This window comes from Crocodylus porosus, unplaced genomic scaffold (genome assembly GCF_001723895.1).
Source record: "Crocodylus porosus isolate Cpor-Errol unplaced genomic scaffold, CroPor_comp1, whole genome shotgun sequence".
Lineage (NCBI taxonomy): Eukaryota > Metazoa > Chordata > Crocodylia > Crocodylidae > Crocodylus > Crocodylus porosus.
In genome coordinates, this window is record NW_017728949.1 from 55634407 (window position 1) to 55647628 (window position 13222).

The 13222-nt window shown below is 42.7% G+C and overlaps 1 protein-coding gene across 1 annotated transcript in view; it reads right to left on the bottom strand.

Annotated features, from left to right (window-relative positions):
- CNTNAP5 (contactin associated protein like 5) overlaps positions 1-13222 on the bottom strand; it is a 442467-nt gene that overhangs the window by 122386 nt on the left and 306859 nt on the right. The window contains exon 12 of the mRNA XM_019554532.1: positions 6629-6748. Coding sequence (XP_019410077.1) covers positions 6629-6748 — 120 coding nt within the window. The remainder of the gene's footprint in view (positions 1-6628; positions 6749-13222) is intronic.

Sequence of the window (13222 nt, forward strand, 5' to 3'; positions counted from 1 at the left end):
GCTATTGAAGTCAGTAAGGCTGCCAACTATGTTCTGGGGTGGGGGTGGTGTTTTAATTTCCCAGACAGCCACTCTAATTAAAACACCTCACTGCCACATGTGTTAAGCCCCTGTGCCTTTCAAAATAGCTGTAGGATGCTCGGTCTAAAGCTCATTCAACTAGGTTTAGATAAAGCATCTCCATGGCCATTTTGAAACATGTGAGGGCTTAATAGATGTGACGGTGAGGCAACGCTGGAGTGGGAGCAGACTCAAATTCATTGAACCTGCTCCAACTCTTTCTAATAAGAATGTGAATGAGCGCGTTTATAGGCACCCTAAAAGTCTTGCCACTGACTTCTAAACTCTGGTTCTTGCAATGAATTAAGTATACTTAGTAAAAATGAAGCAAATGTTCAGATACTGAAACATGCGTGCATTAAATGCTCTTCTTGATCAAAGCCTTATTTCCATTGTGCAGCTGTAGATATGCTATCTTGGGGCACAGGTCAATAGATCTGTTGCATGAACGTGATGTCAGAAGAATGCTAAAAAAGGGTCAGAATTGTCTTCATAAAGAATCACAGATTTCACATTGATACTTTAAATGCCTGAAGAGCAACTTCTTGTAAGCTCCTTTCACAATCCCTGATCATGCGCGTGGCATAAATACTGTACTTTGGTTTGTGGGATTCACACACATATTAAAAACAAACCCACTGGCAAAAAACAAAACCAAATTTCATTTTTCTTTTCTCAGTAAGTGAGTCAATATTTGCATTGCAAAATCCAACGTGCAAAAAGAGGGCTGGTCTGGGACAGCTAGGAGAATCATCTCTCTTTGCTCTGAAATGGTACAAAAAATAAGGAAAGCTTTGAATAATTGATAAATACACGGCCATGATAAAATTAAGCATTGATCTTGTCATACCAGTTTTTAAGTGTTATTGATTTGATGGTTTCGGCACTGCGTACAAGAAAACCATATCACTGAAGAAATAAAACAGTGGAATATCTCTGTATTGTAACACATCTTTCAGATATTGAGGTTAAAATGGACTCCCTAAGAGGTGCGAAAAGGTCATTTAAAACACACTTTGTCATAAAGTAGCCATACAAGTACTTAGCTGTGGGTTGTATATCTACAGACCTTGTACTGGATATTATCATGATGGGATAAATGCTGTACTTGAGAAAGATCAAGAGACTCCAAGACAGAAAGAGGAAGAGTAAGTCTGGCATAGAGGCTACCAAGCATGTCCTGCTCAATGAAAAGCCCATGATGCAAACTCAGGAATATACAACAGGGCTGTTCTGGTCTCGACTCTGGCTACCACTCCCAGGCACACCAGAGAGTACGGGCTTGAGAGTGGGGACAGTGAGGTATGACTGGAGTGCACCCTCAGCCAGTGGGATACCAAGAGGCGGTCTGGGGGGGGGGGCCCGGGGGGAGACCCCGAGGGCCAGCCAATGGGGGGCACCGGCTGGAGAGCCTGGAGCACCTCCCACATTTTGTGTGTGGTCCGCCCACCTGCCCGGTGGGTTTTGGTGTTCTTCAGTCATTCCAGCTGGAAATTTCGGCCGGCACCCCTCCCCTGCTGCCAGTGTGCCATGCTGGTAATTCCCCTGTGGACATGCCACGGGGCCCCACAGAGGATGATTTGCCTCAGGCCCTGCACTGTGCTCAGATCATCCTGGGGTGTACAAATGCAGGCATTGGCCCCTGGCTGCCAGGGACCCTCGGTACGCCACTGCCCTCAGCAAGTTTGCAGATGACACCGAGCTGGGGGCAGTAGTAAATATAGGGGGTGGTAGGGCTAGGATTCAGAGTGACTAAGACGTATTGGAGGGTTGAACCAAAAGATATCTCATGAGGTTCAATAAGGAAAAAGTGCAAAGTCTTGCACTTAGGATGGAACAATCCCATGTACCAGTACAGGATGGGGACCAACTGGAAAAGCAGCAGCTCTGCAGAAAAGGACCTGCGGGTGACAGTGGACAATACGCTGGATATGAGACAGCAGTGTGCCCTCGTTGCCAAGGAGGCTAATGGCATCCTGGGCTGCATTGGTAGGATCAAGGGAAGTGATTCCCAGTAGATCAAGGGAAGTGATTCTTCCCCTCTATGCAGCACCGTGGAGGCCACATCTGGAGTCCTGTGTCCAGTTTTGGGCCCCCCACTACAGAATGGATGTGAACAAATTGGATAGAGTCCAATGGAGAGCAGCAAAAATAGTTGTGAGGATGAAGCATATGACTTATGAGGAGAGGTTGAGGAAACTGGGCTTCTTTAGTCTGTGGAAGAAAAGACCAGAGGGGGAGTTAACAGGAGCCTTCGACCACCTGCAGTGGGGTGGCAAAGAGGATGGGGCTTGACTGTTCTCAATGGGGGCAGATGACAGGACAAGGAGCAATGGGCTCAAGTCGCAGCAAGGGAAGTTGAGTCGGGATATTAGGAAAAACTCTCATGAGGAGGGTAGCACTGTAACAGGTTACGCAGAGAGGTGGTGGCATCTCTGTCCTTGGAGGTTTTTAAGACCCTTCTAGAATAAAGCCTTGGCTGGGTTGATGTAGTCAGGGACGGTTCTGCTTTGAGAAGGCGATTGCACTAGATGTGACCTCCTGAGGTCCCTTCCAAGCCTCATTTTTCTATGATTTCTATCACTGACCGACCTCACTGATGTCATTGTGGGTTTAGAGCGATGTGAAGTGTAACAGGGGTAAGGCATGCTCAGTTCTCTCAATGCTGGGACTCGCTGTCACTGTTGCATAGAGAAGCCCACAGGAACACAAGGACTACTGCACCCATCCACTGGTCCATCTCATTTATTAGCCGGTTTCTGACAGTGGCCTTTATGATCTGCTTCAGGAGACTGTCCAAGGGAATGTAATAACAGACAATTATTGAATGACCTCTCAAGGGGAAGTTTCTTTCTAACCTGCCAGTCAATTTAAGACCTGGAGTAAAGGAGACTATACCTTGTGTATATGTATGTACGTGTAAACCTCAGAGACATGGTGTATTCACATACACTATATGGATATATCTAAACAGCTTTTATTTGAAACATTATCTTTTTTAACAGCCACTAGAAATTATACAACCTTCACTGCAAGCCCTTCAAAGGACCTCTTGACTAACTTAAGTATGAGTGTGCCAAGTACATTTTTGCTACCGCACAGTTCAGCTTCTTCTAGAAGCTGATTAATAGACTAAAACAACTTAAGCTTCAGGTGGCATCATCAGGCACCCTGTTCTTAATTACTTGCTCTGTTGAAAACTGACCTTAATTTTTTACTCCTCATTTTTGTCTCAGATGCCTATCCATGCCCCACATGCTCCCCAACGCAAAACTTGCTCCTTTACTTCCCAGACTGAGTTAATTCATGGCCAGTGCATACTCTTTGCCCTTGTGGCAACATTGTACTTTAGCTGAAATAATTCTTTCTCCCTTACATTTATCTTTCCTTCAGTTTTCTGAAGCCACACACTTGTAGTCTCTTCTTCTATGACAGACTCTCCATCATCTTGCTCATCCTCATCATTCTTCTCCACTTAATTCCTCTTCCTCTTCTCCTCTTCCACTTAATTTTCTCAGATATGGGAAACCAGAATTTTATGCAATATTTCAGAGAAGATCACACCCAAGCTTTCTATAAGGACATTAATACGTCCCTCTCTAGTAGAAATATCTCAATGGATACATCCTGAGCTTCCATTTGCTGCCTTTGTGGCTGCATCATGTTAGCAGTTTTGCCATCTGTATCCTGCATTGAAAGGGGCTTTAAACAAATAAGAAACCCAAATGCAGTCAAACTATTGTAATTCAGTCCTAATCATTCATTGGCTATGGACCCCAATCTGGTTACGCTGAAAAGATGCATTTAGTTATAGTTATTACTATTGCCAGGTCAATACTAGGGAAAACTTCTGCTCTTTATGTTTAACAGAAGAGTTCTCCAGTGGTCAGTCTCTTGTTATTCAATGCCCTTGTTAAGTAGTTAAATCCACAGTAACACTCAAAAGTAGGTTGTTATTACACGAGACATGCTATTCTTTTACCTGGATGTGCTATGGCTTCATGACACGTTTAATCTTCCAGACTGAGGATATGAAGTGTCTGCTTATTAGCAGTACTATGATAAAAGTAACAACAAGTGAAAACATGCCATTAGGGTAGTGGTGTAGACTTCCACTGACTCGAATTTATTTCCCAGATTGGACTTGTGCTCTTCACGTCATTAAAAATAAAATAAAATGTTATTTTTACTTTGGGTCTCACTACCTCATTCACAAAAATGTGAATATTATGAGATGGATGGACAATGGTTTCATTTCCTCATACAACAATTCAGTGTTTTGTTGAAAAACAGAGAACATAAAAAGCAGATGCTGCCCTTCCTACTTCCCCCCAGCCCCTGCTTCCCCCAGATATCAAAACCTAAAGAAAATTGGTGTTTGGGTTTCTGGATTTCTCCCCCAGATTAAAAGCCCTTTGTAAAACTAGTTTAGTCAAAATGACTGTTCTTTAAAAACAAAAAACAGCATTGATGAGGTTTAGGTGAATACTATTTTATCAACTTTTCTCCCCTACCCCTTGCTTTTCTCGGTTATTTAGATTGATGCAGGAACAACGGCTTCCACCATGTCATCAAAACACTTCAGACGGCAGAGTCCCAGTCTGAAAGCACAGAAGCTATCATGCAATAACCAAATACATCAATTGTAATGTTTCCATATTGGAATCCATGTGAAAACGGTAAATTTCCACCTTGGTACTAGGGAGAGTCAACAACGGTGGGGACTAGACATCTCTTATTAAATATCTGTTACACCTGAATAAAAAAAAAAATCCTTAATATTTAACTGCCGTGTATTTAATTAATGCAACGGCTGTTCAATTAGGCCAAAATGAAAATTTAATTTGGAACGCTTTGAGCAGATTAAGGAAATAGCACTAAGGCTCGTTTGGAGCTCGCCGTGTTCAGGAAGGTGAAGGCTTATTCAGCCTGGCAGTCAGCCTAGCAGGGGATACTGCTCGCTACTTCTTCTGTATCTGACCAGCAAACATTGCCATTGGAGTGGGGAAGAGTATGGTCACGGTATCCATTCCTCCCCCTCTTTAACCGGGTCCTTTCTAGAATATGGTTCAGACAGATAACTTTTGGGAGTGTCTTTCACATGTCTGCAGGGAGACTTTGCTGGCCAGACCTTCATGTAAGAGTCTCATTTTATTTGAAAAGCACATACATTTGAGCAGTCCAAATGAAATGTTCCATGTTCTGCGTTTCTGTACTAACTCCAGAATTAGAGATAATAAGGATCTCTCTCCTTTCCTTTCCTGTTAGCATAAGGAAAGATTTGGAATCTTATTTTTCCATGTTTTACATCGTTTCTAAATATAAATGGTGGTGCCTAGTGTCAGTGAATGTCCCATGGTCAGAAGGCTTGGTCACAGAGGATGGTTTACAGTAAGCATAAGGCTTGGAGGTTAATGGTCAAAGAAAAGTGAGTTATGGAGCTTTTCTTGGCCCATAGCCTATGTCCTCAGGACTCCCCATATCAGCAGAGAGTTTTCTCGGTCCAGTAGAATAAAGGCTGCAGTGGTATACAGCGAGCTGCCTCAACAGTGGTCTGTCAGTCATCTCATGTTAAAATATACTACTGTCTGTCTGTCCTTGGTGGGAAAAAGCATGCAGTGTTAATTTTCATACAACCTGAGGTTCCAATTTTGCAAGATTTTAGTCCCATGAGTTGTTTTACATCTTCCAAAGGGACTGCTTGCATAAACACAAGATCATGTTGCCAGCAGAGACTGCACACTGTCTTGAAATGTGTGGCTGAGTATCTACGTAAAAGAGGGGTTCTCAACCTCTAGCTTGAGGCTTAGACCCATCCCATGGAGCAATGTCATTCAGTCTATGGGGCTCCACATAGGTTTGAAAATCTGACAGCAGGAAAAGAGACACAGCATTCATTGCCAAATTTCCAGACCTGTGGAGAGTCCCACAGGCTAGATAACATGGCTCTGCATGCTAGACAGTGCTGGAGTGTGGCCAGATGGAGCATGACACGGAGGAGGGTGCACCGGTTCGTACACATGAACCAATTCCGTGTGCCGACCCCCGGAAGGATCCTCCCCGTAGACTGACCCTGCACCATGTATCTAGCCCATGGGGCCAGAAGGCTGGGTGCCATTGATTTTAAGTAACTCTCTCTGCAGAAACAGAGTTGAACCCTAGAGTAATCAATGAACATACAAGCGTACCAGAGAAGCAACTGAGTTAACACATGTATTTGAACGTCAACTTCTGAATTCTTAGTAAAAATAAGGAGGAATGAATCAGAAAGTATAATGCTGGTGAAGAATATATTGACAGCAGCCTCCCATGACACATGATTTGCTCTTTCAGCCCTAGCAGAAATTTGGATAACTGTTTCATACTATCATGGGAATCACAGAACTGAGTCACAGGAATCATAGACACAAATCTTTTAGAATTGGTTGTGCTTGCTAACTTTGTCTTTTTCCGACAACAGAATATCCAAGATCCCACGATTCTGTTGTTGCTAACAAATACAGAACATATTTCATAAAAGATAAGTAGAGATAATGCTCACCAATGAAGGACTATGCAGTGCTCTCACCTGTTATATTGCAGTAAACCCAGAGAGGTCCGAGCGGTCCACTTCCATCAGAGTCAATGTGGAAGAAACCAGATGTCTTTCCTTTGTGCCGATAGCCTTCACAGGATTGCTCATAGATAGCTGGAATAAGGAAAGATTCACCTTATCACATGGGTCTGAGAGAGGGCAAAGACAGACCTTTTTGTGTAAACAAATGTATTGCCATTGATTATTTCTGGGTTTTATTTTAGGCTCCAATTCAGGAAATGATACTTAAGCATTTGCTGGCATTTTCCTGACTAAGCTAAGTAAACACTTTTAAAAGCTGATACGACCTTAGACGCGTGAACTTGCAGCACTTGTTAGAGAGCACCAATTAACACAGTTTATTCCATGAACATCTGCAAAAGGCTGGTCATCACAGAGCATGGTTATTTTATGCCTTCCCCAGCCCAACAGCTTTTCCCAAGGTATATTTAGTCTGGATTACTAGTTCAAGTGGGTTTGCCACCAGAATCCAAGTCCAAAAGTTGATCTGAAGGTCAGGAGCTGAATCCATACTGGATTCAGGAAACTAGAAATAAAGCTAAATAAGACCCTGGGCAGGGCACTAGGGGAGGCAGGAACTAGGGACATGAATTGAAGGGTAAGTCTAGGGTCTGAAGAAGGAGCATGGTTGTCATAAAAGCAGGATTCATTTGGTGCATGGCTTAACGTGGTTACCTCCTGGTGAAGGCAGGGTTATGGAGATACCTACTCAGCCCAGTGACTGTAAAGCAGTGTGACATGGTCAACATATGCATATGAAGAAAAGAAGCTGCACAGCTACCACCTACACTTCTCACACTGCATCCTTGACATCAAGTGGCAAGACACAATTACCAACACAGAGGTCATCACCAAAGCCAACCATCACTGCACTATTCAAACAGTGGCACCTACGCTGGCTTGCCCATCTCCGCAGGATGGAAGATGGGCGCATCCCAAAGGACATCCTATATGGGCGAAGTGCAGGTGGGGTGAGAAGAGTAGGTTACCTAAAATTGCACTTGAAAAACATCTGGCAAGCAGGACATGAAAACTTTTGGAATTGACCCAAACTTTTGGGAGGCCTTAGCAGGAGGCACGGCAAGGTGGTGCTCCCTCCTCAATCATGGAGTCCAACATCAAGATGAGAAACGGTTACTTGAATTACAGCAGAAATGTGGCCAAAGGAAACAGCCTCTCAGTACAGTAGCCTCTAATGCTATGTATACCTGTGGCCACAGTGGCAAGCCTAACATCAGTCTCTATGACCATAGGAGAAAATGCACCTCCAGTCAGTAAAACAACTGCAATATCCACTGTCACTTGCTGATGAATGGATGCCATTATTATTATTACAGCGACTAATGAGATCTCCTAAGGAAAAGAGGTGACTGGTGCCTCTTCCAATGTCTAGTACCAACCCAGATGCAGGTGTGAGCTAACCAGTGAGCTCCCCTGATATGGGAGATATGGATTTATGCCAGCTGGTTATCCTGCTTTCATGCACAGAGCTCTTATTTTTTTCCGCACATTTCCTTTGCTGAAAAAGTCATGCCCATAAAAAAGCTTTGAAATGTAAATATTCAAGGGGTTAATAAAACAAGCTGTGACTGACACCCTGAATAACAAGAAAGCAGGAAAAAACCTGCCCAAGGGTAAAAGCAGTTCTTTTGATTATAGACATCCTCAAGCAAGACACCACAATTTCAAAGCTAATGCTTCCCTTAGGTGCTATATCACCACTAGTATTGACCTTGTCACCATTAAATTTGTCATATATGCACATATGTTTATCTATGTACACACACGCGTGTGCACTTCCAAAGCGCTAAAGCTTTTACGTGTTATTGTGCTTGCCAGTTTCCTTAAAACAGCCAATGCAAATGTGTCCCCACAACTCACTAAACAAGCTGCAAAAGGCTCCCTCGACATCCAGGAGATGGCATTAACCCATACTGTGGCCGCATCTATACTAGATGCTACTGTCCTATTGCTACTGCTCAGTAGCACTTGGGGGAACTAACCATGATGCAACAGTACTGTGCAGTGGTAATGAGCTACTGCACAGCAGGTCATTGCAACCACGCAGTAGACCGTCATTAAAAAAAAAAAAACTGTGCAGGGATGCTACTGCACAGTAACACTAGTTACTGAGCAGTCATTTAGCACTTGGTTATGAAAGTACTAAATAACTGCGCAGTAACCACTATGTAGTCTGCCCCTCTTGCAGATGCGTCTGCTAGTAGATTTTACAAAGCAAGCATGGTGGCGACCCAAAATGGCAGCTAACCCAAAGCAAAACCTGAAGTAATGGAGGGGACTCAGAATGGAAACTACACGCCAAAATCTCTGACGGAAGTGATGATGGGATCTGTTCATTTGTTTAACACACACGGACTTGTCATAGATTCAGGTTTATGGTTCACAATTGTTAGTGCTCTTATTGTACAGCAGAAAGAGAGATACCCCAAATCGATACGAGACGGAGACAAAGGGGAAACCTCTCGGGAAACGGACAGCTAAGCAGTAACAGAAGGTCACGTGAACAAACGTCTTCCTACTGGGATCCTGACTAGCTCTGCTTTCTTTTCCCACTGTAAGAGGGATTGATCTCGTTCCCACGTAAGCTGTTCCCAGGTTATATTGATTTGAGTTTATTAACCATAACGGTCTGTTTATTATTGTTTAACTGATTTTATATATTCTGTTTTTCTTAGCCACATTTGGCACAAGGGCCAGGACTTGTGAGGCTTTTTTATTATTATTTTATTCTAAGAGTCAGAAATATTTGGAAGGTACGGTAAATCTGGAAATGGGAATGAACAGAGCAATACCCTTGCAAAACCAATGTCCTTGCAATGAGTGAGCTCATTAGTGATAACAATAGCAGAACGCACAGCAATATATTTGGGCATCTCCTTTGGTTGCTGCAAGGTCAAATCTATCTTTTTCTTGCCCCTTGATTTTATGTGCACATTTAACAGCTATTCACACACAAACAGATCATTATACAGCAATATGGGACATATATAGATTGAGAGAGACTCAGGGGAACATGCAAGTATCCCATTTGTTAGTCTTTACAAATTTCTTCATGAATCCCTACTACTCTTCAGCCATCAGAGTCATACCATTAAGTTTCATATGCTATAACGTTTGCTGTGTGGAGGTTGTAAATAAAGCTCCAATGTTCATAGTGCCTTTCATCCAGCATCCTCTCAAGGTGCACTGCAGCCCGAATCAAAAGAGCTCTCCTCCTTGTCACCTCCACATGCTCCCCTCTCCTGTCATATGGACCACTGAAACAACTCTGTATCATCAAGATCATATGGGCTCCCCTCTGCCAGGGGAAGCGGGAAAAAATGTTTTCTCTAATTAATGAAGCTTGGGGAAAAGAATTAAATAGCCAGCACGGGCTGGGCAAACCACCAGACAGCCACTGCTAGTATTCCCCAAAATGCTACGGAAAAGATCAGCAGTCACAAATGATCAAGCATCCGGACTGTGTTTTTTCTACCTTTCTATGGTTATATCTATCTATCTATCTATAAAAAGTGGGGGGAATATATATAGGTAGATACATCTACATCTAGATATGTATATAGTTCCCCCTCCACTTTGAGATCTCTGATCTGGCCTTCACTGACTGGATTTCACTTGTGTCTGATGAAATCATACTCTAGGGTAGCCAACTGGTAGGAGCCAAATCCTCAGAGTAGGATTCCCAGAGTTCAAAGGTGGTTCAAGGTGCTCAGCATGTGACAGGATTGAACCTATATTGAATATTCACCCTACCATAAAACATAACTAATCTCATTTCTTCCTGTGCCTTTTTAATCTGATGTATAATGTACTGTAGAAACTGGGAAGTGCTGGGAACCCACTCCCTGATAACAAACCACATGCACAAATTAATATATATATCTATATGAATCAGCTACAACTTATTCCTCATGTATTTACAGTTTTAAAGGCTTCTGGGAGTCTTTCAATTACTGTTGCTGCTGACAAAGGCAACCAGGACACGGGGAAACAGGAGGAGATACCATAACAGGCCATTAAGTAACCGGTCAAATAGCCATGCCTTGACGAATACACAAGTTTCTCAAAACTGCAGTTCATTTAGTGAATTTGCTGTCATCATCATTACAGGACAATTCATCTTGGCTCATTAGGGACCTCATTGGTTGTGTCTCCCTTGCACTTTTTTATGTACAGAAGATGCTGCAAGGAGCAGAGATACAACTCTGGTGCTGCTAAGAAGTACTTGTCCACAAAAGGTCTCTTGGTGGTTAGCTGCATCCCAGCTACTACATTGGCTTAAGACTGGACGATTCTTCTCCAAATTAAAACAAGGGAAGATGTGAAGACACATTAGTAATGTGGGCATCCATGAACAGAAAGGACTTGCTGACTTCTAGATGACACTGCTGTCACAGTTTTTAAATCACCTTCTAAGAGCCAGACGTTAAACCAAATACTCAGCATAGCTGTGCTGGTTTTGCTCAAGCTCTGCTGTTTTATTTGGAACGAGTACCTGTTTTAGGATGATTTCCTTTTGGTTATAATACACCTCTGTAAGATGGACTTTAATCATAAAGAAGGGCGTAATAGGAAAGGACAGCACAGTGCATAGTGATATAGGGGAAATAAGGGGGGTTCCTAGGTCTACATCGGTGGAAATTCTGGCTTAACTTGAGTGGGGAGAGGCGCTCAGAAGAGAACCAGCTTTCCCCCATGGTTTAAAGAGAGGATTTGATGGATTATACATCATTAGAAATCAGAAAAAGGGCACAAAACACTGACATTTGCTGTTGTTTGCAGATCACCTTTAGAGGTTGTCTTGTGACTCCTCCATTGGTCTGCCAACATTGGTTTGCTCAACGTTTCTTCTAGGCAGTCATGATCAGGCCAGTTAACATTGTCTCCCACAAACTGAAGCCATCTACATATGAAGATGTTACGAGCTGAAGCCGTTTACCAGCACCGTACCTGGACTCCTGGTGTCTCCAGGTGCACTGTTAGTATCAGGCCCCGCTTCGCCAGAGATAATGATAATAATAATTTTAAAATTACCATTTTTAGGCCCTCTTTTGGTCTGGGCCCTTGTTGGCCACCCGGTTTGCCCATGCTTGTGTCCAGCCCTGCTGTTTACGTCCATCTCTATTCTCCTACAGCTGACTAAATTGTAAATCTCTCCATACTCATTCTTCTACCTACACAGTTACAAAAGCCCTGTGAAAGCAGAAAACAGGCCAACAGCCAACCGTTCAGGATAAGGCACTGGGCCCTTAACTTCAAAAACCACCGTTCCAAACTTCACTGACAAGGCGTGCAATTCAACCAATTTGAATCCAGTAGGAAATTATTACTGTAGCAGGCATTAATAGTTACCGTTTCCCAAATGTTAATTATGCAGTAGCACTGTACTGAAAACAAAATGACTACTGCAGCTATGTGACTGTCAGTCAATGCTGACATTTTCACATTAGCCACTGTTTGAAAAACTGAGCCTTTTTTACTGAACAGAATGCAACGTTTCAGAGGTTGCCAACATTTTTTCAATCATTTTTTTTCTCGTTAAAACAGGCTATCTTGTGGTAATATTTCAGTGAATCATCATTGGCATTGCTTGCATTTTCACTTTTTGAGGAACAGAAAAGTGACCTTATTCTTGAAAAGTGAAGCCAGCTGTGATAAATTATTATCAGGAACAATTTCTAAATGTTTCAATGGCTGAAAGCTTGTTTCTTAGCAAGGAAAAAAAAAATCAAATGTTTTTTCCCCAAAAACAAGTTTTTTTTTTTAAACTGAATGAAAACCTTTTGTGCACATACAAATGTGACTCTTTCAATTCTTTAAAAATGAAAGCGAACTCTAAATTTTGAAGGTTAAAGTTTCATTTGATTTGTTTTGGAAAACCGGCCCTTCATTTTTAGAATAGCTCAAGGTTGTTGTTTTTTTTGGTTTTGTTTCGTTCTTTGGACTGTCTCTTATTCTAAAGCTAGGTCTTCCCCTGGCATAAATCAACATCTCTCCATTGGTTTCAATGGCAATATCGATTTATATCCATTGAGTGTCTCGATGTTCACATCATACTTGCTCACTTCTGTGATAAATCAGTGTTTGCTGTTTTGTTTTCCCATGAGCTCTGTGAGATCACTGGAGAGTGAGCTGGGCTCAGGCGTCAGACATGCTCATTAAATTCCACTTGTAGGGCAAATCCAGCTACCCGTTATATTTGTGTATTCCCTTTAACAGAACATGATTGCGCATCACTAAGGGCAGAATCTGAAAGCAGACTAACACTGTGTCGTTCTAGCTTTCAGACTAATTTGTCTTGCCGAATGTGTGATACTGAGAACGATCCACTTTCAAGGTAGGAATACATTGTGATTTGGAAATTCCAGGTTGAGTTAGTCAAGACAGGCATCAGAAGCATGTATTTCACCTGTGCACCGAGATCCGGACGATCTCCGCCCTAGAGTTCTAAAGGAACTGGCCGAGGTCATTGCAAGTCCCCTGGCACAACTTTATGAGCACTCGTGGTGCTCTGGTGAGGTACCGGAGGACTGGAAGAGGGCCAAC